Source organism: Scardinius erythrophthalmus (genome assembly GCF_964197995.2).
Source record: "Scardinius erythrophthalmus genome assembly, chromosome: 24".
Classification (NCBI taxonomy): domain Eukaryota; kingdom Metazoa; phylum Chordata; class Actinopteri; order Cypriniformes; family Leuciscidae; genus Scardinius; species Scardinius erythrophthalmus.
In genome coordinates this window covers 3332372-3360166 of record NC_138244.1, presented here as the reverse complement: position 1 = coordinate 3360166, position 27795 = coordinate 3332372, and the positions used below count along the sequence as shown (strand labels likewise).

General features: G+C 37.0%; 2 protein-coding genes across 3 annotated transcripts in view; one reads left to right on the top strand and one right to left on the bottom strand.

The window, feature by feature from the left end:
• nell2a (neural EGFL like 2a) overlaps positions 1-27795 on the top strand; it is a 123827-nt gene that overhangs the window by 43273 nt on the left and 52759 nt on the right. The window contains 3 exon segments of the mRNA XM_081356843.1: positions 557-648; positions 2247-2352; positions 3069-3197. Coding sequence (XP_081212969.1) covers positions 557-648; positions 2247-2352; positions 3069-3197 — 327 coding nt within the window.
• On the bottom strand, positions 13485-27057 carry LOC308685200 (uncharacterized protein). 2 transcript variants are annotated; one of them, XM_081356844.1, is made up of 10 exons: positions 26959-27057; positions 26142-26257; positions 25290-25355; positions 25098-25178; positions 23765-23818; positions 22933-22998; positions 22741-22821; positions 20420-20473; positions 19009-19107; positions 13485-15633 (listed from the first exon to the last, which is right to left on the bottom strand). In XM_081356844.1, exons 2-9 carry the CDS (start codon positions 26175-26177, stop codon positions 19093-19095), a joined length of 453 nt encoding a protein of 150 aa, XP_081212970.1. In that variant the 5' UTR covers positions 26178-26257; positions 26959-27057; the 3' UTR covers positions 13485-15633; positions 19009-19092. The 2 variants fall into 2 exon arrangements, with proteins under 2 accessions (XP_081212970.1, XP_081212971.1); XM_081356845.1 differs by lacking the exon at positions 26959-27057 and having other exon boundaries at positions 15005-15633; positions 26142-26315.

The window sequence follows — 27795 nt, the reverse complement described above, 5'->3', positions numbered from 1 at the left end:
AAGGTATTAAAAACATTTCTGTAAAAGCACTATACAAATAAAACTTTTTTGTCCATATAGTGAAAGTCAACGGGGTCTAAATGCTCGTCCACACCAAGAATGATAACTATATTATCGTCCACACCAGCACACGATATCGTTCTATAAGCGCTGCAGTTTTTATCGTCTGTCACTTTAAATGCTCGAGCTCTTTAAAGCAGGATGGATTCTGATTGGCTGTCAATGTTTTTATCATTCATTAATTCGCTCTGAAAGCGATTCCAACGATATTGTTCTTCTGTGCTGTTATCATAATAGTTGTGCTGTGCTATTCTTTTATATTTAGAAAGATTTTTAGAACGATATCTTTATAGTTATAGTTATAGGTCCTTGGTGTGAACGAGCCTTAATGTTGTTTTGGACTCAATTCACTTTTATTGTATCAACGAAAACAGTGGAAAAACAGTAGAGAATATGTGGGTTGGTATCAGTATCCGGACGGGCCGCCTGCAGGTGTGTGTGCATATGGAGGAGTGTATCAGCGTGTTTGTTTATGATTGTTTGTGTGTTTCTGCAGCGAAGTGCTTGTTTTCGGAGCAGACGCTAGTGGAAGGACTCCGTTGTGCTGTTCATCATCCCTCTGGACTCTGCCAGCTGTTTGAATGCAGGGTACAAATCTTTACAACTGCTCCTATGTATTGGTATAACATAAAATAATAATAATTATAGTATGTATGTATGTATATATATATATATATATATATATATATATATATATATATATATATATATATATATATATATATATATATATTTATATACGTACAAACATACATACAAAATTATTTATATAATATAGATTTGATTTTACATATTGTTTTATATTTTATATATTTAAGTTATATAAACGTCAAATATATATAGACACCCTTAATATTTTATACAACTATATATATATATGTATACCAATATATATATATATATATATATATATATATATATATATATATATATATAATATAATTTTTTTATATTTAAAAAATATATATTTTAATTAAACAAATATTTTTAATGTTTTAGAAATTATAAAGTATATATACAGTATATATTGTATGTTTGTATATTTTGTGTGTATATATTTATACGTATTGTCAATCGATTACATTTCAATCGATTAAATTACATTACATTTTTTTTTTTTTGGCAAGAAAAAAAAAAGAAAAGAAAACCAGACAGACAGACCAAGGGACATCAGGCAAAATCATCATAGATTAACAGAAATGCTTAACATCATGTAAAACAGGAAAGGAAAAGAAAAGAAAAGGGAACAAAAAAAATAAATAAATAAAAATAAAGGCATATTCATTGTCTATAAACAAGACATATACATCAATTTGTATTCAGATAAGATATCCAGTTTTTCCAATATGCTTCACATTTCTTTCGGGCATGTCTCAGAGAGAAAGTCAAATGATCCATAACATAAATTTCCCTAACTATTTCTATCCATTCAGCAATTGTCAGGGAATCTTTACTTAGCCATTTTCTAGTTATTGCTTTCTTGCTAAAAGTATTTGTAACAAATATCTATCTGTCTTTCTCAGCTCTGTTGGTAGATTTCCTAAATATTTAACACTGAAATTAAACTCGAGCTCTGAGCCGATTAACATTACATTACATTTGAATGGATTTTTTCTACTTGCCCAGTCAGGCCAGGTCAGATTTTTGCTTGCTCTACCAAAATATATAGATTAATCTTCATTAAAGCTACAAGAGTTATACAGCCAAGAGCTGAAAGTTATTGCATCTTGATTAACATTAATGATGGACAGTAGCAGGTTTATTAGGCTGCTGTCACTTTAAGACCTGCCGTGGATTTGACTGACGCTAAAAGGACATGGTGATGAAACAAAGATATGAGATGGGAGGTGCTTTTGCGTATTCTGACAAATGTTTTGCGTTCCCCGAGAAACTTTGCATTCGCATTTTTAGTTTAGCAAGCGAGCACAAAGTTTCCGCGGGGAACGCAAAACATTTGCGAGAGAACGCAAAAGCATATGTTTTTTCCTCTCAACTCAAGTGCTCCGTAGACACGTATTAGATGTTCTCACAACTCTTTGTGGTCATTTAAGACTTAACTCATTTAAGATGTAGAAGGACTCTTGCCAATAACAGGCATTTCGACCTAATTTTGCGTAATAGAACTCAATACAGTACAGTACGCTGTCTGGAGGTTTTTTCCTTCACATTTTTATATTATTTTTCAGGATCGCACGATGCATAGAGTCACGAACTCTGAGGACTGTCCCCAGCTCTCCTGTGCTGAATCTGATCAGATCTCACTCACAGACCGATGCTGCAAAGTCTGCAGAGGTACGGAACAATATCTGGCTTCATTCTGTACGGAAAACCCTCTTTTAAAAAATGCTGATTGTTACTGAAAATACAATGATCAGTGTAATTAGTTTAACCTTTGGCTGACCTTTAGTGGTTCCGTGTTTCTAGCAGCATAAACTCATCAATATAAATCCAACTCCTCGGTAACACTTTACAATAAGGTTCATTAGTTAACATTAGTTAACTACATTGATTAGCGTGAACGAATAATGAACTGCACTTCTACAGCATTTGTTAATCATTGTTAATGTTAATTTCAACATTTACTAATACATTATTAAAATCTTGTTAACATTAGTTAATGCACTGTGAACTAACATGAACAAACAATGAACAGCTGGATTTTTATTAAATAACGCTAACAAAGATATAGTGACAAATGTGGGTAACACTTTATTTTACAGTGTCCTTGTTACATGTTACATGTACTTACCATAGTAATAACAGTAAATTATGCATAATTACATGCAACTAACCCTCAACCAAACCCTAATCCTATCCTAACCCTATAGTAAGGACATTAAGTTAATTAATATTACTCAGTACTTAAATATATAATAACACTGTAACAATGACACCTTAAAATAAAGTGTAACCCAAATGTATTTCTCATTTTTAGTTCATGTTAGTTGATACATTAACTAATTAACCTTATTGTAAAGTGTTACCAACTCCTCTATCTGGGCTTAAAGGACACGACTTCTGCGCCGAGGACAACATCTGCGCGGAGAACTCGGCCTGCGTGAACTTGGACGCCGGCGCCAGTTGCAACTGCAAGAACGGCTTTCGGCCGCTACGCGAGGACAGCGCTTTCTGCGAAGGTGAGCCGTCAATCAACCGGGGGGGGGGGGGGGGGGGGTTGTCCCTGTAATAATCACTCGTTACATTTATATAGCGCTTTTCTGGGTACTCAAATCGCTTCACATATGGAAGGGGGGAATCTCCTCATCCACTACCAATGTACAGTATCCACCTGGATGAGGCAACGGCAGCCATTTAGTGCCAGAACGCCCACCACACACCAGCTAACTGGTGGAGATCAGTATATATAAGAGGATGATTAGGAGGCCATGATGGACAGAGGCCAATTTTTCATTTTTCTCAGTTATTTTGCTTTATTTCCAGATTCAGTCATAGATTCGTTCTTGTGCACATGCGCACTCTTCAGAAACGATGCTTTAAATCTCTTGACAAACTAAAAGACGTAAATGAGATTTGTATGTATTCTAAATAAAACACAGATTGTACTGAATGTCAGCTTGCTTATTTGTCTCAAGATAAGGATTTATTGGGTCCACATGTCATGCAAACTAGAAACTCTGCTTCTAACCACAGCTCGAGATCTAGAGCTGTCGTTCCAAACACACAACTCTGCGATGCTGTTGGCGAATGTTCGTTGGAACGATGGTTTTGGGAAACACCGACTCGTTGAACTGCTGATAACGACAGAACTTGCAACCATAGTTGGCTAACGATGAAACTCACCCCTGGTCAGCTGATCTGACAGATAATCCGTTCCTTTCCAGGCCGTGTTGCTGCAGAACACGTGTGACATTTACATGCGCTTACTCTGCGGGAAATGAATCATAATTACAGAAAGATGAAAAACAGGAATTTATACAGTGTTAGAGCCGCTGGCTGATTTTAATATTCCTGGATATACATTATTATTCCAGGACATGTGTATAATGGCTTTACTTGTGATAATTGGATTTTTCTCTTGTTAAAATGCTGCAGAATCAAGTGTTGACATAAAACTAGGTCATCATTAAAGAGGAAATTAATTAAATGCTTCCGATACGACGCTAATGTGAGCCAACATGTAATATGTGATTATTTTGTATACATATATAGATATATACAGTATATATACATATATATATATATATATATATACAGTGCTATGCATAAGTTTAGACACCCATGCTAAAGTTGACTAAAAAGAGGAATAAAAAATCATCTTTTGGAAATTGAACTTAATGCCTTAATTAAAAAAATTAGGAAAAATCCAACCTTTAAGGACACCAATTTTCTTTGTGAATGAATAATGTATCGTAAATAAATAAAAGTTCTAGCCTTCACCATACCTAGAGATTGGCATGGTTTTATTTCAGTTAGCCTAATAGCTAGTTTGATTTGCATTGAGAGATGATCTTATGGAAAGTACTCCATGCCAATCTCTAGGTATGGTGAAGGCTATGTGATGATGTGGGGCTATTTTAATTCCAAAGGCCAAGAGAACTTTATCAGGATGCATAGTATCCTGGATCCATGAAGTAACTGGCCTTTAAAAATAAAAATCTGCCTGCCTCTATGGGAATTTAACATAGGGGTGTCCAAACTTATGCACCCTGTATTTTAAGGAAGAACATTTATTTATTTACATTATTCATTCACAAAGAAAATTGGTGTCCTTAAAGGTTGGATTTTTCCTAATTTTTTTAAATTAAGGCATTAAGGTTCAATTTCCAAAAGATGATTTTTTATTCCTCTTTTTAGTCAACTTTAGCATGGGTGTCTAAACGTATGCATAGCACTGTATATACACACACATACACACATGCGCGCACACAAACACACACACACACACACACACACACACACACACACACACACACACACACACACACACACACACACACACACACACACACACACACACACATACACACACACACACATTTATATGGTTTTTATTAGTACAGAAATTTGTCAATTAACAGTACAATTAATAAATATACTATATAAATATATAATAAGTGTTATAATATTAATACGCTATTAACATATTATGAATGAAATGTAATAAATAGCTTTTAAATTCAGCAATAAATCATTTTCCGACCGTCATGTTTACGTGAGTCGGCTGTTAGCGCTCTTAACGCAAAACACTGAAAAACAGTAAAGTTTCATGTATACATTCATGAACAAAACACTGTGTGAATATGAAATCAAAACGATATATTGAGATCTATTTGATGCTTTTCTCATCTAGAAAGCACAAAATAATCTGTCAGGCTGATATGCGACTAGTTTGACTAATTAATCACCATTTCTTGTTATTCTATAATTTATTCAATGACATTTCTGAATTGATTGACAGCTCTAAAAAATAAAGAATTCTCCCTTATCTGTGTTTTTTTTCACGCTCATGACTAATTAACCAAGCGGCATTATTGATGCACGACTAGAATCCGTCAGATTCCTCTCTTGCTTTGGCATCTTAATTGGCTGCTATTGCGTTTGGGTGTGTGAGTAAGTCATCAATGTCTTTCCCCTCCACCTTCCTCATCCTCCTTTCCCCCTCTCAAAGCCGAGCGAGCCGAGCTTGGGATGGCCTACTTTTGTTGAATGTCTAATGACTCCGGCTGTGTTTCTGGGGACGTCACCTCGCCGCACATCAGTCGGATCTCTAATGAAACCTTTTCATCTCGCCGGCTAAAAATAAACCTGTGCGGATGACCCAGCCGATGCTCACGTGCTCGGCCGGTCAGGTAATTATCAAAGACCAGGAGGATGTGAATAATTAAAGATGCTATCAGACACGCCGGCTTAAAGCCAGTTCGACGGGCGGTTCTGCCTAAACGTTCCCATGGGACTCCGTTTTTATGTGAAGGACTCGGGAAAAATCTAAAGGATGTGATGTTTACGCTCCCAAGAGCCTCTCTTCCGTTCAGTGACACATGAAACTAATGCTTATACAATGTTCAGGGTAACACCGAAAGAGCCGTTCAGAGGAACTTTCCCAAACAACACCGTAACTCGCTGCTTAAATATCATAGTATGACGCATCGTTGAAGAAATCAACTAGCAAGTCACAACATTTTCCCGAAACCATATTGTCACAAATTGGTCGTTCAACCACATTGGTTAATGATGTCACGCAGATGGAGCAGTAATAACTTATTTAATGAATCTGTTTGAGATCGAATTAATGCTAGATGTTTTGCTATAAATTACGATCATGTCAACCGAGGAATATCTCTAATTTTTCTCAGTTATTTTGCTTTATTTTCCAGATTCAATCATAGACTCGTTCTTACACTAGAGCTCGTTCACACATGCGCATTCTTCAAAAACAACACTTTAAATCTCTTGACAAACTATAAGACGTAAATGACATTTGTATGTATTCTAAATATAAGATATAGATTGCACTGAATGTCAGCTTGATTATTTGTCTCAAGATCAGAATTTATTGAGTCCACATGTCATGCAAACTAGAAACTGCCTCTAACCACAGGTCGAGATCTGTCGTTTCACACACAACTCTGTGATGCTGTTTGCGAACGTTCATTGGAACGATGGTTTCAGGAAACACCGACTCGTTGAACTATTCTGATAACGTCAGAACTTGCGAACATAGTTGGCTAACGATGCTTTTGGGAAACAAACCCCTGGACGCTGTCCGATCTAGTTCCACACTCCGACGGGAAGGGGAACAGCGGGAGAAGAGATCAAAGCACGGATGTGTTTTGAAATAGAAAGGAAATATAAAAAAGGCAATGTGTAACCCAGAAATGTTGGCTGGTGAGACGGATACACCAGCAGTGTCCCACTTCCACACTCATTTGTCACCTCTTTCTTTTTAACCTTGCTGGTCAGGATGAAACACCTGGCGCTGAAGTTTCCATCATTAACTGGAGGAGAATATCTGCTTTTAGTGTCAGAAATCCAAAGCATTTGCAAATTCTGGTTGTTTAACACAATAAACAATGTTTTCACAGCTGGGCGGTATGACTGAAATCATACGGTGGCTAGAGACATTAGAATTTCTGTTTTTGGTAGAAATTTAAATTACAAATGATCAATACATGGTAATGCATATTTTTTGTATAAACCTCATGTGAATGAAATACTTTAGAAATTAAAGTGGCTTTATCTTATTTGATATATATATATATATATATATATATATATATATATATATGAAGTGAAAATATATGAAGTTAAAATAATAATAGCTTTAATCGGAAGATACCGATTATTGGGTACCAATTATATAATGTTTATATATATATATATATATATATATATATATATATATATATATATAATATATATATATATATATATCATGATAAATTATATATATATATATATATATATATATATATATATATATATATACTTTTATGTAAATTCTTTGTATTTATTAACATTTATTTAAAAGTTGCTAGTAAATAAATTATTTTATATATATAGAGAGAGAGATGGGTGAGACACATTTGAAGTTACTGTACTAGAATAATGTTTTGTTGTATAAACGTACAACACATGTCAAAAATCAGGCCGTATGTCATATATTCATATCCAACGCCTCGTTTCACCTGATATTAAGAGTCAGCAGGATAATTAGGGAACATCGGGTTCAAACCCATGATGTTGTTGTGGAATTTCATCTACTGTTACTGAAAATCCCCAAACACCACCGGGGCGAAGCTTTCCCGTCGTCGTCTCGCGATCTCCAGCATCAGGAGATTCAGAAACACATTTCCTTTTTTCATTATGCAGACGGAGTCTCTCTCAAGAAGCGCTACATAGTTCTTTAAAGGCGTCATGAGCATTGGCAGGATAAAAATAGCACACGTCTGTGCTGATGAGATCAGTCCCGTTTCAATATTTCATACGTGATGTTGTAGGGCGTGAGCTCGAGGGAATACTGAACTCCTTCCTACAGATTCTCTTTCACACACACACACGCCCAGCTCCTGTAGAAAAGCCTGTTCTCAGCGCGATTCACGCTGCTCTGGCGCATAATAAAGGTTTCAGTCATGTGAGAGAGAGAGAGAGAGAGAGAGAGAGAGAGAGAGAGAGAGAGAGAGAGAGAGAGAGAGAGAGAGAGAGAGAGAGACAGAGACAGACTGAAGGGCAAAGAGTGTCCTCATTATTCCAGACCAGAATGCTTTTCACTGGGAGTTACAGTAGATCAGAAGTCTCACCAAGGCTGCATTATTTGATCAAAAATACAGGAAATATTGTGGAATATTATTACGATTTAAAACAGCTGTTTTCTATGTGAATATATAGTAAAGTGTAATTTATTCCTGTGATCAAAGCATCATTACTCCAGTCTTCAGTGTCACATGATCCTTCAGAAATCCAGCAATTTTAAAACAACTTCAATGACTGAAACAGTTCCAGCTCTTAAGCTGTGGTAGATCTGCAGTGTGATAAATCCATTCAGACCTGCAGAATAGCTGGATGTCCTTGACGCTGTGAAGGCTTGAGTTCACCTTGTTAATTTGCAGTTATTCAAGCCATTTAAATGAGATATATCAAAAGCAGCGTGTACATTAACTGACAGGCTGATTGCGGCATGAACTCGCGCACGATGTCATTTCCTGCAGGTCTGAGCAGGAAATGACTGTAGGTGATCGGGGGTAATTGGCGCTGACTGTAAAAGTGCAGTTGAATCCCAAATGTAATTAGATGAGAGTGATGGCTGAACCTGACGCTGGTTTAAGGAAGATTGTAGGACTTAACACCCGGAAATAGTCAGAACAGAGAGCATATTTAAAGTGTTTTTTTTCATCTTCATCTTTCTTTAGTATGTAATGTTGCTGTTTGATCATGAAAAAGCTCAAGTTCTTCTCTATATGAGTGTTTGTTTCTGAACTTCTGAAACGCCTCCATTGTTGTCTTGAGTTTCTTCCAGGAACGAACACAATTTTCCTCATTTAAATAATTAATACGCAGAATAAAGGGGCGGGGCCTGGTTGAGTTAGTTAGTAGTGTGTTAAACTGGTGGTTATGGTAAGGGGCGGGACATTTCCCAAACACACTCGAAGCGCTCGACCAATCACAACACACTGCTCCAGCTGACCAATCAGAGCACAGTGTGCTTTTCAGAAGGAGGGGTTTCATAGAGACAGGAAGTAAACAGAGCGTTACTGACAGACTGGGAAGAGAGGAACTGCAAAAATGGAGAATATGAGGAAAATAATCAACATTCAAGCAGGAAAACCTGTTCTAGTAGAGACTAAAAACGTCTTTGAAAAAGTAATAATATAGGCTCTTTAATTCAGTGAGTTCTTACAGTTGGTTGTACTGGTGTCGATCAAACGGATTTCCAGTGTAAAAAAGTGGGATTAGATGAAATACCACTATAGGCCTCATTGATGAAGCACTAGCAGAATTAATTTCTGTGTAAATCTGACACACAAATTCATTCATGCCACTGACACACATTCATTCATGCCACTGTTGCCTTTGGCTTGCTCAGTTGGGGATATTTGGGGATATTTAATTGAATTAATCAATCAATGATACTATTGATCAGCATTACCAAACGTGGACGTTTTCCACTAGAAACAAACATTGATGTATTATTTTAATTTAATACTGTGAAGCTGCTTTGATACAATCTGTATTGTGAAAAGCGCTATATAAATAAACTTGACTTGACTTGACAAATCTGTGTAAATAGGAATTAATATTCTACAACTATTTACATCACTGAATTAATACATGAATGGATCGAACGTCCAGCTCTCGCAGCCTCGTTTTCAATAGACATGAAAAATGAACTAATGAATGCATGAAAAAAATAAATTCAATAAAAATGGCACAAATGCAAAATGAATGACAAATTAAATGAATGAATAAATAAATAAATGTTTTTCTTTTCATACTCTCCCTGTTAAAAGTAAAAAATAAAAAAATAGAAAATTGCAAAAATGGAAAATGAATGAACAACTGAAGTAAGTGACTTAAAACAAGGGAATAAATAAATAAATGAATTGCGTGATTTTATTTTCATACTGTTAAAAAATAAAAAAAAAGTAAAAATGGAAAATGAATGAACAAAATATGAATAAGTAAATGAGTGAGTAAATAAATAAAAAGTAAAAATGGAAAATGAATGAATGAATGAATGAAAGAATGAAAAGTGAAAAGGCTAAAAATGGGAAATTAATGAAATTTTATGAATAAATAAATAGAAACAAATGTGTAAATGAAATTGATCAATAAATAAATAATTGCATGCTTTTCTTTTCATACTGTCCCTGTTAAAAAAAAGTAAAAATGCAAAAATGGAATGAATAAATGCATGAATAAAATTAGTTTGCCACATTCATGTCAAGACACAAGTGAAAAATACACACAAAAAACAATAACAATGGATGACTGAATAAATAAATAAATGAATAAGGGAATAAATAAATAAGTAAGGGTATAAATAAATAAATATTGTCTATTCTGATGGATGTCTGTTGACTTTATTACTATTAACATTTGTGGATTCCCTGAGGATCAGACTGAATCTGTGGATTGAATTTAGGGTGAAATTGATGAATTCTACAAAACCGATTTAAACCAAGACTATTTCACTTTTATTGATGATGTTTTAAATACATTAAACAATCAAACATAATCACAGATTCCATGACTCTGAATTCTCATTCCTGAACTGAATCATTTCTGCTTTTAAAGGACAAGTCAAAACACATCTGTGTTCTATAGATTTTAATCAGTGATAATTTTAGTATGCTTTTTTTCCTCTTCTATTTCTGTGTGACATTGTAAAGCACATTTGTCATCTTGTGTTGTTTTAACTGTGCTATATAAATAAAGTTGCTATTGCTATTGCTATAGTCATTGTCTATTCATAGTCTAATCCGTCTTAAACCAGTTGCTAAAGTTGCAGGTCTGATCTGGTTTTTGATGCTCAACCAGTTTAGGCCAGCTAAAAAAAAACACCTACTGTTTTCCATCTAGTATCTTAAACCGGATTTATCACTTTTTTCCTCCCTGAACTCCAAACTTCTGCGGTGTAAATGGGAATTGATCACCATGTGGGATTGTCGGAGAGCTGTGGTCTGATGACAAATGAGAGGCTGTTGTCAGTCTATTCTCCTCGGGTCTCGCGGGATGGGAATCACCCGCTCTACAAGTCGCACAGCTTCGTTTTCCGTTAAAAGAGCGCTTTATACGAGGCAAAACAATTCATTAGGATTAATATGGCCTGCCAGAGTCAGTTTCGCACTAGCTGCGGCTTCGGGAAGTTTATTCACTTTATTGCTCTTGCCTCCGAATGCCAGAGAAGCTCTTCAGATAGTAGCATGATTTATTGGCTGTGAGAGCGAGTTAATGAGACTATAGTCACGCTTTCAGAGGACTAGTCGTCAACGCCACCTTTTCATGTGTTTGTCATCGTGCCATACCTCATTAATTATTTAAGGCGCTTTCAAGGTTTCTTCTGTTGGCCAGGAAGGACGTTAGATCCACTGCATGTGTTCGAGTGGGTCTTAATGACTGCAGACGCTAAACTACATCATTAGTAGAAGCACCACAGGTTAGTTGTTGAGAAACATCCTTTTGAATTAATAAATAACACTGGTTCTTAATGGCCATCGATTGAGAAAGGGATGGAGCAGAAGGGGGGTGTAGTAACATCATACTAATGCTAACTTGTCAAACCTTCATCCCATGAGTGCGAAAAAATCATGCTTTGGTAAATCATAATTATGAGAAGAAGAAAAATCTAAATTCTGAGATAGAAAGTTGAAATTAAGACATAAGTTGAATTTGACATACTAAGTAATAATTATGACATAGAAAGTTGAAATTCTGACTTTAAAAAACTTTAAAAAGTTCAACCTCACTGACTTTTTGTCAATTTCAACTTGTTAAAATTATGAATTTTTAAGTCATAATTTGACTGTCATAATTTAAACTTGTCAATTGTTCATTTTAATCATAATTTCAACTTTTTATCATTCAATATGTAATGTAAATTTTGACTTTTTAATCTCATAATTACGGCTTTTAAGTCAGAATTGAAACTAATTGTGAGTTTGTGTGTGAAACTGTGTGTGTGTATGTGTGTGTGTGAGAGTGTAAGTGTGTTTAAGTGTGTGCTTGTTAGTGTGTGTGAGTGTGCAGATGTGTGTGTGAGTGTGTGTTTGAGTGTGTGTTTGTAAGTGTGTGTGTGTGTGTGTGTGTTTGTTTCAGTGTGGTGCACCTGTGTTTGGGACGGCAGCCACAGATCTGTGGGAGGTGAATGGTTATTATTTTAGCACTGGGTCTGTCAGGCACACACACACACACACACACACACACACACACACACACACACACACGCACACACAAACCCACTTTGTGTTATCTTCCCGCCGGCAGACAGACAGCACTGGAGCTGAGAGATAGAGCGAGACAGCAGGAGGAAAATAAGGCAGATTGAAAACACATAATGCCACCCACAGCATGAAGGCGTCTTGGCCCAAATGACACACAAACCAGCGCTTCTCTGGTGGGCCGTGACCCGAAATGGCAGATCTGTTCTGATGGGTCACGGTCAATGCTGAAAAACTGTGCTGAATGCAAGCAATGAAATACAACTACCCGTATAATCTTGAGATTAAGAGTTCAAGGATTACAATATATACACTGCTTATCACTTTTAAAATATTATTTTTCAGCTCAAATCTCACAATCTTGCACCACACACACACACACACACACACACACACACACACACACACACACACACACATACTTGTTTTTGTGGTATAGAAGGACACTGATGCCCAAACAAGTTTGGTGGTGGTATATGGGGACACCCCTTTCCCAATGCCCTACAGTGATGATACAAATATCAAAAATTTTGTTTTAATCTGCAGATCACAAATCTGACTTCAAATGTTCTATACACACAACAGAACAGAAAATATTACCATATGATATTTTGGTGGTACACAAGGACATTCCCGCCCATCCTAAAATGTTCCCGCCTATGACATAATTGTGATTTTTGGGGCCCGACTTGATTATGAGGACACTCTTTTTACAATACACTAAATATGTCATTTCAGTGGATTACAGGGACCAATGTGTTTTACTGGTACATGACCACACACACACACAAACCTGACAACACAGTGTATTACCAAGACTAAGGTGATTTAAGAGGACTGGATCTTAAACACAATACACAACTGCATAATCCAACATTATAAGGACGAGTGTGTTTAATGGTACATGCCCACACACAAACACAAACCTGACAACACGGTGTATTACCAAGACTAAGGTGATTTAAGAGTACCGGATCTCAAATACAATACACAAAACAACTTGCAACATTACAGGGACAGAGGTGTTTTAGAAGTGCTTTAATTATGACTTCAATAATATCATCATAAACATTGAGTTTTTTCAGTTTTACCATGTAATACAATCATCACATACCATTTTAAGGGGAAAGTGACATCCACAAACTTAAAAACATGGTCAATAAAACTTGCACAACTGTGTGATCTTTCAGAAAGCATACAGTATCATTACTGTTTTGACATATTAAAATGACAAGCAGATGAACCATTCAAAACTTCGAAAAGATTGACAAAACAGCCCTCGGAAACAGGCACAATTTAAAGACGTCATTAAACAGGCTTTGAAATGTATAAAATGAACTCACTCAACATGCAATAAATGCTGCAACATGTAGAGAAACCGACTTACAAGGGACGGTTTACCTAAAGACAATTCTGTTATTTCCAGAAAATGTAAACAGAATTGTCAAGTTTCAAAGCAGAATTACAGAGATAACAGGAAAAGTATTCAACAAAGTTAGTTTGGGCTGTACATCAGCTCTAGAAGAGTATAGTGTCATTAGAATACAACTATCATTGTAAGTACAAAAGCTCTCATGTGTTTAGAGATTACTAAAGCATGTATTATTCTGTACAGAGAATGAGAGTGAGGCAGAAATTGAAAACCCACGGAAAGGATCCTCAGCGGTCTTACACTGCTGGCATTCAGTCAGTGTGGCCAGTTTTCCTTTGGTTATACACTCACCTAAAGGATTATTAGGAACACCTGTTCAATTTCTCATTAATGCAATTATCTAATCAACCAATCACATGGCAGCTGCTTCAATGCATTTAGGGGTGTGGTCCTGGTCAAGACAATCTCCTGAACTCCAAACTGAATGTCAGAATGGGAAAGAAAGGTGATTTAAGCAATTTTGAGCGTGGCATGGTTGTTGGTGCTAGACGGGCCGGTCTGAGTATTTCACAATCTGCTCAGTTACTGGGATTTTCACGCACAACCATTTCTAGGGTTTACAAAGAATGGTGTGAAAAGGGAAAAGCATCCAGTATGCGGCAGTCCCGTGGGCGAAAATGCCTTGTTGATGCTAGAGGTCAGAGGAGAATGGGCCGACTGATTCAAGCTGATAGAAGAGCAACTTTGACTGAAATAACCACTCGTTACAACCGAAGTATGCAGCAAAGCATTTGTGAAGCCAGAACACGCACAACCTTGAGGCGGATGGGCTACAACAGCAGAAGACCCCACCGGGTACCACTCATCTCCACTACAAATAGGAAAAAGAGGCTACAATTTGCACGAGCTCACCAAAATTGGACAGTTGAAGACTGGAAAAATGTTGCCTGGTCTGATGAGTCTCGATTTCTGTTCAGACATTCAGATGGTAGAGTCAGAATTTGGCGTAAACAGAATGAGAACATGGATCCATCATGCCTTGTTACCACTGTGCAGGCTGGTGGTGGTGGTGTAATGGTGTGGGTGGTGTTTTCTTGGCACACTTTAGGCCCCTTAGTGCCAACTGGGCATCGTTTAAATGCCACGGCCTACCTGAGCATTGTTTCTGACCATGTCCATCCCTTTATGACCACCATGTACCCATCCTCTGATGGCTACTTCCAGCAGGATAATGCACCATGTCACAAAGCTCGAATCATTTTAAATTGGTTTCTTGAACATGACAATGAGTTCACTGTACTAAAATGGCCCCCACAGTCACCAGATCTCAACCCAATAGAGCATCTTTGGGATGTGGTGGAACGGGAGCTTCGTGCCCTGGATGTGCATCCCACAAATCTCCATCAACTGCAAAATGCTATCCTATCAATATGGGCCAACATTTCTAAAGAATGCTTTCAGCACCTTGTTGAATCAATGCCACGTAGAATTAAGGCAGTTCTGAAGGCGAAAGGGGGTCAAACACAGTATTACTATGGTGTTCCTAATAATCCTTTAGGTGAGTGTATGTGCCTTAAAATGTTCAATTACAGTTGTAACTTCAGCATTTGACCAGCACACTTTTTGTCCTTTCCACAAGGTTTTCAATTCCTGCCTCATGTTCATTCTCTGTACAGAAGAATACATGCTTTAGTAAACTCTAACTATATGAGAGCTCATGTACTTACAATGGTAGTCATATTCAGATTTAAACCTCAGGTACCTTGAGGAACTTCAGTGGTTTCTCGATAGGCATCTTCTGAACACCTGTAGGAAATCAGTTATAGACAGATCAGAAACTCAGATGTAACTCAAACCTGCATCTAGAACTTAAAACTGGTTATACATCTGATCTCTAAAAATTACATTTCAAATGACATTCAAAACATTATTCTGGAGATGGAATGTTGTGTTAAACATCTCCTTTTCAAAGTTTTTGACCAACATGAACATGATAAACTTATTGGTTTGGTACTGATTCCATTCATTTTGTTCTAGAAAAATTGTTATTTATAATAATATCTGATTATTGATAACTGATTTTTACAATTAATGGCAAAAGGAATGTTTAGAAATGTAATTTGATATTATCTACTGGCACACTATAGTATGATATATATATACATACACTATGAACAATTCTAAACGCTTTTGTTTTTGCCCCCATTTTTCATGAGCTGAACTAAAAGTTCTAAGACTTTTTCTATGTACACAAAAGGCCTATTTCTCTCAAATATTGTTCACAAATCTGTCTAAATCTGTGTTAGTGAGCACTTCTCCTTTGCCGAGATAATCCATCCACCTCACAGGTGTGGCATATCAAGATACTGATTAGACAGCATGATGATTGCACAGGTGTGCCTTAGGCTGTCCACAATAAAAGGCCACTCTAAAATGTGCAGTTTTGTGTGGTCTCAGGGGGTCTGGAAACAAGTCATTATCTGGTGTGACCATCATTTGCCTCACGCAGTGCAACACATCTCCTTCGCATAGAGTTGATCAGGTTGTTGATTGTGGCCTGTGGAATGTTGGTCCACTCCTCTTCAATGGCTGTGTTGGATATTGGCAGGACCTGGAACACGCTGTCGTATACGCCGATTCAGAGCATCCCAAACATGCTCAATGGGTGACATGTCCGTTAGTATGCTGGCCCTGCAAGAACTGGGATGTTTTCAGCTTCCAGGAATTGTGTACAGATCTTTGCAGAATAGGGCCGTGCATTATCATGCTGCAACATGAGGTGATGGTTGTGGATGAATGGCACAACAATGGGCCTTAGGATCTCATCACGGTATCTCTGTGCATTCAAAGTGCCATCAATAAAATGCACCTGCGTTGGTTGTCTATAACATACGCCTGCACATACCATAACCCCACCATGGGCCACTCGATTCCCAACGTTGACATCAGCAAACCGCTCACCCACATGACGCCATACACGCTGTCTACCATCTGCCCTGTACAGTGAAAACCGGTATTCATCCGTGAAGAGAACACCTCTCCAAAGTGCCAGACGCCATCGAATGTGAGCATTTGCCCACGCAGGTCGTTTACAACGACCAACTGCAGGTCGAGACCCCGATGAGGACGATGAGCATGCAGATGAGCTTCCCTGAGACGGTTTTTGACAGTTTGTGCAGAAATTCTTTGGTTATGCAAACCGATTGTTGCAGCAGCTGTCCGGGTGGCTGGCCTCAACGGTGTTGGAGGTGAAGATGCTGGATATGGAAGTCCTGGGCTGGTGTGGTTACACACGGTCTGCGGTTGTGAGGCCGGTTGGATGTACTGCCAAATTCTCTGAAAAGCCTTTGGAGACGGCTATGGTAGAGAAATGAACATTCAATTCACGGGCAACAGCAGGTGGACATTCCTGCTGTCAGCATGCCAATTGCACGCTCCCTCAAAACTTGCAACATCTGTGGCATTGTGCTGTGTGATAAAACTGCACATTTTAGAGTGGCCTTTTATTGTGGACAGCCTAAGGCACACCTGTGCAATAATCATGCTGTCTAATCAGTATCTTGATATGCCACACCTGTGAGATGGATGGATTAACTCGGCAAAGGAGAAGTGCTCACTAACACAGATTTAGACAGATTTGTGAACAATATTTGAGAGAAACAGGCCTTTTGGGTACATAGAAAAAGTCTTAGAACTTAGATCTATAATTTTGTTCAGTGAATATAACTGGCTTAAAACCATTTTTCTTTGGTGAAAATACTAACGTAAAATTGCACTACAATATATATTGGTTTAAAATAATAATAAACATGTTCATAAACACAAACTTGTTATGCTGGGTACACACCAAAAGATAATCAGGCTGATTTTGGGCTGATTTCCCCCTTCTGAAAATCCTAGCTGTGTCCCGATTATCTTGATGGTTATAGATTATCTTATCAGATTTTCCCTTGGTGTGAGGTGTGTTTAGAGTGTCCGAACCTGATCGGAAGAACGTCAGAGCCGACCTGATCGCGAATCGCAAATATTCAACATGTGGAATATTTACGATCAGAAATCCTGAAATGTGGGGGGAAGCCCGAGGACAAACACGCGCATGCTCTGGAGATTATCACGTGAAAGGAAACCATATCCAATCAGAAAGCGAGATGAAGGAAGACGGAAGCATAAGAAACGCAGTCATGGCGCAGCACAAACTGAAATTGATGTGGACAGCAGAGATGGAGGATCAGCTTGTTGATTTGTGGCGCAAATGTTTACACAACGTGTTGTGTAAAACATTTCCAAACACTATCATCCCAATTGCTTCCTGCATATCGTCCGCCATGCTTATTCTGAGGTCTCTAGAGTGTTAACAGTCGAGACTCTGGTTGCATGGTCTTTAGGGTTGGGTATCTAGAACCGGTTCCAAAATGCCAAAAACCGGGGATTCGATAAGTCGCGCACACTTCGATTCCGCTTATCGATTCCTTACTTTGGTGATGCTCACATGCGCGAGGTGAATGGCAGTGAGCATTTGTTTACAGTTGTATTGATCTGCCAGGACCTGCCTGCCGCACATGCGCTGTACGTTATATTTACGATGGCGGAGCGCAGCAGACTTTCGAAAGTTTGGTTAAGCTTTTCAAAAAAAGATGAAAATACAGCGAATTGTATCACATGCAAGAAAGACAAACTAGAGCCGCATAATTCTGGATAAAATGAGAACCAGTTTTGTTTAAAATAGAGATCATGAATAAATACATCAGACAATTAATACGAGTCGAGTCTATAATTCCTTAAAGTGTTATATATATATATATATATATATATATATATATATATATATGTACAGTATATTGTAAATTAAGATGCATTGTCACAGTTTTACTGGTAATAGCCTAAATGTAACAAGAATAAAAGGTAGAAAAAAGTATTTGCTCTCTTTTTTCTCTCCAATAAATATTGGAATCGAAACCAAGAATCGTTAAGAACCGGATTCGATAAGCAGAATCGGAATCGTTAAAATTTAAACGATACCCAACCCTAACGGTCTTTTCACATCATGGCACACCACACACTATATGAGCAAAACGGTTAAATCTAGGATTTTTTGTCCTCATGTTTGTGGTCCATCACATTTTGAAAATCTTATAAGATGTAAAATCTTTTGGTGTGTACCCATCATTAGTTGACACATACCAACATTACTGGAGACGCCTGCAGCTCCAGCAGGAACATCACCTTCAGAACCGCTTTCATCAGGATCACTGGCATCAGAGTCCGTCATACTGATCTCATCTTAAAGAAAAAGAGACATTTAAAACAAGAACATCTTCAGTTTAACCTGTATTGAGAAGTCATTTATGAAACATGACAAATGGCACCGTTTAATAATAATAATCATATTAATAACAACTATAATACTTCACTAAGATCACTATTATTAGAATTATCGCCTAGACAGTGATATACTAATACTGTCAATGAAAAATTAATATTTTATAATGAGTATATTATTTTACAATAAGAGGTTATAATACTTTCTTAATTTCTTCACTTAAGCTGTTATACTGGCAGAAACCTGCAGTTTAAGTGAAAACAGGTTTATAAACGCATCTTATTGAAAAATTGTATTACTACAAAAAATGTGGATATAATGCGAATGTGAAAATAGAGAGTAACTGGTGCTGGTTGCGTTCCCAAATGCATGTTAAACTTATGGCACATGCAGAGATGGAGTTCACTGCATTCATTCCCTGTGAAACGAGGCATGGAAAAAGCCAGATCATGAGCTGATCGAGCGAGCAAAGTGTGCTCTTCAGTTTGAAACACGCAGCACAACAGACTACAGACTTACTTTCTTATCGTCTTTTGCGATTTGATAAGGGCATTGAGCCATATTGTGCTTTTGATTTTAGTATGTTTGAGAGATGCTTTACCAAAGCAATTGCGCAAAACACAAAGACAATTTATGTTATTATGAGGCGTAAAAATATTTTCGGTTCTTTTGGTTCAAACTGTGGAGGGACAGATTAGACTGTGGTCGGTCACTAGAGTAAAGGTAATTAATGGTAACACTATGAATTTTACTCCTCCCAAAAATGCCAAATAATAAACAGGTGACAGCGTATTTTAGGCTATGTGACACGTTATAGTGAGATATGACAGCGCTTCTGCAACACGCATCACTGCAGATGAGTAGCTGAGGATCTCTTCAGCATGCTGATGCACAAAATACAAACTAAAAATAAATTAAAGTAAGTCGCAGATGCTCAACACACAGTCATCTTCATTAAAAGTAGTGAGAATAAATGATTTTACCAGTGCTGATGCTACTCTCTCTCCTATTGATCTTAAAATTAGCTGATGATACAAAAAATGCTGCTCATAGCGGTAGCTTTCGATGACGTGAACACCGTTAAATCTGATATAGCGCGGGAATTGAAGATCGGATTTATGTCCGTTTTGTGAAGACACATTTATGTGGCCAAGTGTAAATGGAATTGTTTTGACAATGAAATGACCAGGTGTAAAACAGCCCCAAAGATGATGTGAAAAAGTTCTTACTAGACTAGCATTTCCTAAAATGATGCAATGCTCTTTTTATTACCATCTCAACACAGTCTTGATCCTCCAATGATGATTGTTCCTTCTCAGGGCTCACCTGAAAGCAAGGCAAAGAAAGAAAAAATAAACATCTATTAGAGACAAAGGATTCAGAGATTCTCCAAATGAAGCAGCACAGATACTTGACTCCATTAACACTGACTGATCACTGTCATAAAACATAAAATTAAAACATTACATTATCAATGATATACTTGAGCAAAAGAAGGCTGATGACACCAAACTAATTCAGGTATGATGGGACATTTCAAACCACTCAGTATTAATACTGATCAAATTAATGAGATGAATAGTGACTTAAGATTTAAAACACTGTGACATAAGTTGTAATCAAGTATAAAGTTAAAACCCTATAAATATATGGTCATAACCAATCAGGGATGCATGAAAATAAATGCTCATTGATGTTATCGTTGTCAATCCGATAAGAAAATTAGGCCGCTATATTAACACTAATAAATAGTGGATTTCTTCCTTCAGCTTCAGATGTGCGCTGTTCACCGTGATGGTTTTGAAATGTTTGAATCACAAATCTGTGAAATCAGCGCATTGTTACAGGGAGAGTTCGCTTGTGGAATTGTAAGTTGTAATATTTTTTATTTTTGTTATATATCTGATTTATCTCATATAGGATGCATTTGGCTGAGTTAATGAGTGCTACAGTAAACACTTCACTGTAGGCCACACCGGTGGTCAGCAAAACATTAATTATGATTGGGACTGTCATATATACATAACACTATAATGAGCAAACTATTGCATTAAAAACGTCGTGAATTCTTTGGGTTTAGTTGCTGTGTTTCAGCGTGTTGTCCTGGGAGGAGCGCATCCACAACAGGAGTTTCACTATGTAATAGTTGATTACTATTAATAATAGCTCAAGTTAATCTGTGCATGATTTTGTGCAAGTATAAGTTGTAATATTGTGTTTATTTTGTATAAATATCTAATTTATCATATATAGGTTGTGTTCCGTTGAGCTAAAACCATCTAACAAAGCCTCAGGTTTAGGGGTGTTCCTTCAGCTCTTTAGGCCATTTCATTTTAAGTTTAATGTTGTCTAATAACATTTTAATTTCATTTGATTTATTATTATTATTATTATTATTAAGGCAATAGATGTTTTGGTAAAACTTCACAATACATATGTTATTGCATTAACTAACATGAACTAACAGAGAAAAACTTTTGTTAATGTGAGTTAATAAAATATGTGAGTTCATGTTAGTTCACAGTGCATTAAATTAACAGATACAACACTGGATCCTAAAATGTCTTGGAAAATGTTGAGATTAACGTTAAGTAAGATAAACATGAAGTAAATCATGTAGAAGTATTGTTCATTCATTGTTAGTTCATGTTAACTAATACTAACAAGATGAAACCTTTTTATAAAGTATTGCCATTTTTTTATAAAGAAAGTTGGAAATATGAATGTAAAATTTATTTTAGAAGCTAAGAAACCTTACACTGGTTCAAACTAGGCCACTACTGTATATGTTTGATTTATGTTGAAGTGTTTGGGACATTGGCTTTAAAGTCGGCATGAAATGGAAGTTGAGATTGTCATTTTTTCCTTGTTGTGATGTATATCCGAGTGAAACTGCTTCTGAAATTAGAAAAAAATGTAGGGCGGGGCTTGATTTCGTCCTTCGGGAATTGATTGGATCGTTGGAGGTTGGGCGTTGCAAACAAAATGGAGGCAGATTTGAATGCCAGTTTACATTCAGTTGTGGAGGATTTCTCTCCACCGGACTCCCCCACCGTTACCCTCACATGAAGGATTTTTTATTGAGGAGCCCAGCGACGAGAACAAGGACAAGCAGCTAAATTTTCAGGCAGGAATCAGACCATATTTATATGAGCCTCCCGCGAAACGAGACAAACACCGATAGCCGCACCCTCATGGGCTCTGGCCGCACCCTTTCGCCATGGCACATGACCAAAAGAGAAGAGAGGTCGTTTTCAAGGGGGGAGGGAAGGGTAATGTATTTGATTAAAGATTATAAGGGTACATGAATTTTGAAAAAATAATGAAGTGCACAGATAAATCATTTATAATAAACACTACAATATTACATATAAAAAGAAGATTTGTCAAATTTGATTTCATGCCGACTTTAAATGATGTGCGTTTCGTTTTTGTAATCAGGCTTTCAAAGTATATCAAATTTTGGATTTAGATTCATCGGCTAATATATCAGATATCGGCTTTCGAATATAAAGAATGATCAGTTATCGGCCCAAATGTTCATATCGCTGTATCCCTAATTTGATTTCCAAAAACAAAAAACAAAACAATACCTTCTGTACATCTCTGGCCTCTGACTGGGACGGGGACGGACTCTTCATTTCGAGAGTGGAGGGTTCAACCTCACTGAGAGTCTACAAAACATAACATTAGACATGAAACAGTGGTGTAAATGTGTGAACACTAGATCTCACAGATGTCTCTGCTTCGTTTGCTCGTTCTCTTCCAGCACAACTCTCACTTACCTTGTCTAGACCCACAGTCAGAGCAGCACAATCACTGCCTGATGACCACTGGCTCTTATGGCTCATCTGAAAATATGAAATTAAGCGTTACATACAGAAACACTTCACCTAAGAGTTTAAAAAAAGCATTATAAATGGAATATATAAAGGATAATGTACAGTCAGTCAGTAATTAATACAAAATAAACTGACAGGATAATAAGGGTCCTGATACACAGCTACCTATCAATAAATATTTGCACATGAAATACTGATTTGAGATAATATACAAGATTACAAAATAGTTAAAGTTTTCAAATCAATATTTAAATGCTACCACAAGGTAATGTTCACGGCTTTTATGCATCACATTACATGTGTTTTCATTACAGTGTGTCAGGTTGTGTGTAGCTTTACACCAGTTTTATGAGGACACCCTTTTATGAGGACATCATAAGAGCATGTTACTGATGTTTGACTTGACAGAAGAATCTCAGTGTGTTGTGTAAGTTTGACAGAATCCTGGTCTATGAGGACACAGTTTTATGAGGACATCATAAGAGCATGTTCCTGATGTTTGACTTTGACTGAGTGTGTTGTGTAAGTTTGACAGAATACTGGTCTATGAGGACACTAGATTTACTGGGACACTGGTAACTAGATACATTTGGACGGCACTGAGTTCAAGTGTGTGTATGTATGAGAGTGATACGAGACATTGCGCCTGTGCTAGATGTACAGTAAGTGATCGTGACTCACTTCTTACACACACAATCATAATTCAGTGACTGATAACTGTGGCAAATAATCTGTTTCTGAGGAAACAGAGTTATTACATTAACTTATTGGATACCTTTAGAGTTGCTGTATCTTGTTCAGGTTTCATCTGATTCTTCAGAGTTATCATCTGAAAAAAAAAGTAGTAAAAATATATAAAAAAGACAAATAAATAATAATTTTAGTATCACTTATTGAAAGCCAAACAGAGGTTGCTATTTTTTACCAACTTCTTCAATGATTATATTTAATCTGACAAGCACAAATAGTTTTCGCTATTGGTATTAGCCACAATGAGCTGTGAATTATGGGTTATCAGTATCGATCCTAATATTCCATATGTGTGTCCCGGTAAATCTAGTGTCCTCATAGACCAGGATTCTGTCAAACTTACACAACACACTGAGATTCTCCAGTCAAGTCAAACATCAGAACATTGCTCTTATGATGTCCTCATAAAACGGTGTCCTCATAAAACAGGTGTAAGACACACACACACTTGACACACTGTAATGAACATGCATGTAATGTGATGCATTAAAGTCATGAACATTAACTTGTAGGGCTGCACAATGTATTGCTTTATCATTCATACCCATCTGTGGTAGTGACATTGCAGTACAGGCCTCTGTGAAGTCAGGCTATGTAAAGACTCTGCCGTGTTATTTTACAGTTGATTACTCAAGTTCTGTACCTAAATGCTGTTAGACTTACCTGGAATATATGAGGCATTGTTTATTTCACATCTTTGTTCATTTTTTTTATCTCTGCTTGCAATTTATTATTTTCTATGCAGATGCAAACCCCTACAAAATCACACCTATCATTCTAGAATGATTAATTATTTCCAAATAGAGCTATTCAAGACATCTGGTGAAATTGCTTTTCATATTGAAAAACTTTTGTTAATGTGAGTTAATAAAATATGTGAGTTCATGTTCGTTCACAGTGCATTAAATTAACAGATACAACACTGGATCCTAAAATGTCTTGGAAAATGTTGAGATTAACGTTAAGATAAACGTTAAGTAAATCCTGTAGAAGTATTGTTCATTCATTGTTAGTACATGTTAACTAATACTAACAAGATGAAACCTTTTTGTAAAGTGTTGTCATTTTTTTATAAAGAAAGTTGGAAATATGAATGTAAAATTCATTTTAAAAGTTAAGGAATCTTACATTAGGCCACTGTACTATTATGTTTGATTTATGTTGAAGTGTTTGGGACATTGGCTTTAAATGATGTGCGTTTCGTTTTTGTAATCAGGCTTTCAAAGTATATCAAATTTTGGATTTAGATTCATCGGCTAATATATCAGATATCGGCTTTCGAATATAAAGAATGATCAGTTATCGGCCCAAATGTTCATATCGCTGTATCCCTAATTTAATTTCCAAAAAAACAATACCTTCTGTACATCTCTGGCTTCTGACTGGGACGGGGACGGACTCTTCATTTCGAGAGTGGAGGGTTCAACCTCACTGAGAGTCTACAAAACATAACATTAGACATGAAACAGTGGTGTAAATGTGTGAACACTAGATCTCACAGATGTCTCTGCTTCGTTTGCTCGTTCTCTTCCAGCACAACTCTCACTTACCTTGTCTAGACCCACAGTCAGAGCAGCACAATCACTGCCTGATGACCACTGGCTCTTATGGCTCATCTGAAAATATGAAATTAAGCGTTACATACAGAAACACTTCACCTAAGAGTTTAAAAAAAGCATTATAAATGGAATATATAAAGGATAATGTACAGTCAGTCAGTAATTAATACAAAATAAACTGACAGGATAATAAGGGTCCTGATACACAGCTACCTATCAATAAATATTTGCACATGAAATACTGATTTGAGATAATATACAAGATTACAAAGTTAAAGTTTTCAAATCAATATTTCAATATTTAAATGCTACCACAAGGTAATGTTCACGGCTTTTATGCATCACATTACATGTGTTTTCATTACAGTGTGTCAGGTTGTGTGTAGCTTTACACCAGTTTTATGAGGACACCCTTTTATGAGGACATCATAAGAGCATGTTACTGATGTTTGACTTGACAGAAGAATCTCAGTGTGTTGTGTAAGTTTGACAGAATCCTGGTCTATGAGGACACAGTTTTATGAGGACATCATAAGAGCATGTTCCTGATGTTTGACTTTGACTGAGTGTGTTGTGTAAGTTTGACAGAATACTGGTCTATGAGGACACTAGATTTACTGGGACACTGGTAACTAGATACATTTGGACGGCACTGAGTTCAAGTGTGTGTATGTATGAGAGTGATACGAGACATTGTGCCTGTGCTAGATGTACAGTAAGTGATCGTGACTCACTTCTTACACACACAATCATAATTCAGGGACTGATAACTGTGGCAAATAATCTGTTTCTGAGGAGCACTGGTCGCATGGCACTGCTTATGCATGGAAACCCTGAACTCACCTTTATAATGATTGCTGAATCTGCCCTGGAGCTCATCTGTGTCTGTAAACGGCATGTCCTCTTCCAGATCTTGATCTTCTCCTTCACTGACTCACTTCAGCCATCATCCCATGTGTCTGCGCGCATAGAAAAAGACTCTCACGACCATTGCATTTCATTTGACATATTATTCAAAAAGCTTGTTTTAAATAAATTGATCAATTATGGTAAACAGCATTCAAGTTATTTTAATACTTTATTATATGATATTTAAGGAATATGTTAATTGATAATAACTATTCATTCATAGATTTCATTCACAATTAATATTATAGGCAATAATAGTGACAGTATTAATAAGACTGAATCAAACAGAGTTCTAATAATATTCAGAGTAGCCTATATTTTATTATAGTCAGGAGTAATAAGAGCACATATTTGTGTCTTAATGTGTTTAAAGCAAGCATAACTGTAGTAATATTAACAGTAGCATATCAGGATACTGTACTGGGTGAAATAGCCTCCCCTTCACATACTGAAACGTTAGTCATGCCAACGCGTTATTATGATGGCTAGACTATTTTATGAGATCAGAAAAGGTAGCAGTTACAAATATAGTGCAATCGAAAACGAGTTTAAAATGACAAGCATCGCTGATTCCCTCATGTCAGTCTGTAAACAGAATCACTAACTTATAGGTCCGCTAGCACGGTTAGCATCACGCGCTAGCTGCTTTCTAACTGTAAAACGAGCAGCGAAGAGCATACAGAACATGCACAAACAAGCCAACCGGACCCACGTGCTATTAGAGAAGCAATTAAACAACATTATAACTTACCTTTTGGATAACAGTTGCCTTCATCAGGTCCACAGATGTCTTCTCAGGTGCAGAGTTTGTCCAGTCCAAACAGGAAATGACGTGACGACGAATGACTACACCTCTGATTACGTTGTACTTATCATAATATAAACGGGATTTTATTTATTTATTTATCATATATTTAATGCACAATTAATAAATTACAGGCAAAAATACTTAAATAATTAGTATTTTGCATTAGTTGCTACACATTTTAAAGCTGATTGAAGCTCCGCCCACTGGCGCCATCTTGTTTTCGCGATCTCCCGCCTACCGGTACCGATCTGACCAATCACTAAAGCTGATTGAAGCTCCGCCCATTGGCGCCATCTTGTTTTCGCGATTTCCCGCCTAGCGGTATCGATCTGACCAATCACAGGCCCCAAATAATACACTTGTGTGAAAGATGCAAATTTTTGATGACGCGGGTGTAATACCAGGACCTGGCTACAGGGGCGCACTCTCGAAATCAGGGATACACTGTGTATGGTAAAATTTCAGGGTTTTGTGGTATGTAAGGACATGGCGCCAAACTTTGAGAGGGAGCGTCTGGAACGTAGTAAATGACATCTACGCTGTCGGATTTATGAGGACATGGCCTCTGTCCTCATAAACCCAAATGTCCCCATAGTGCTGGTGCGTATTCAGGTCAAAAGTCCTCGTAAACCACAAAAACAAACACACACACACACACACACACACACACACACAATATCAATCGACCACTGGTTGATAGTGTATTTTGAAGTTAATTTGGCCTATGCTATATTTGAACTTTTAGGTTACTGATATTATCATCAGACACACTGTTCGTAC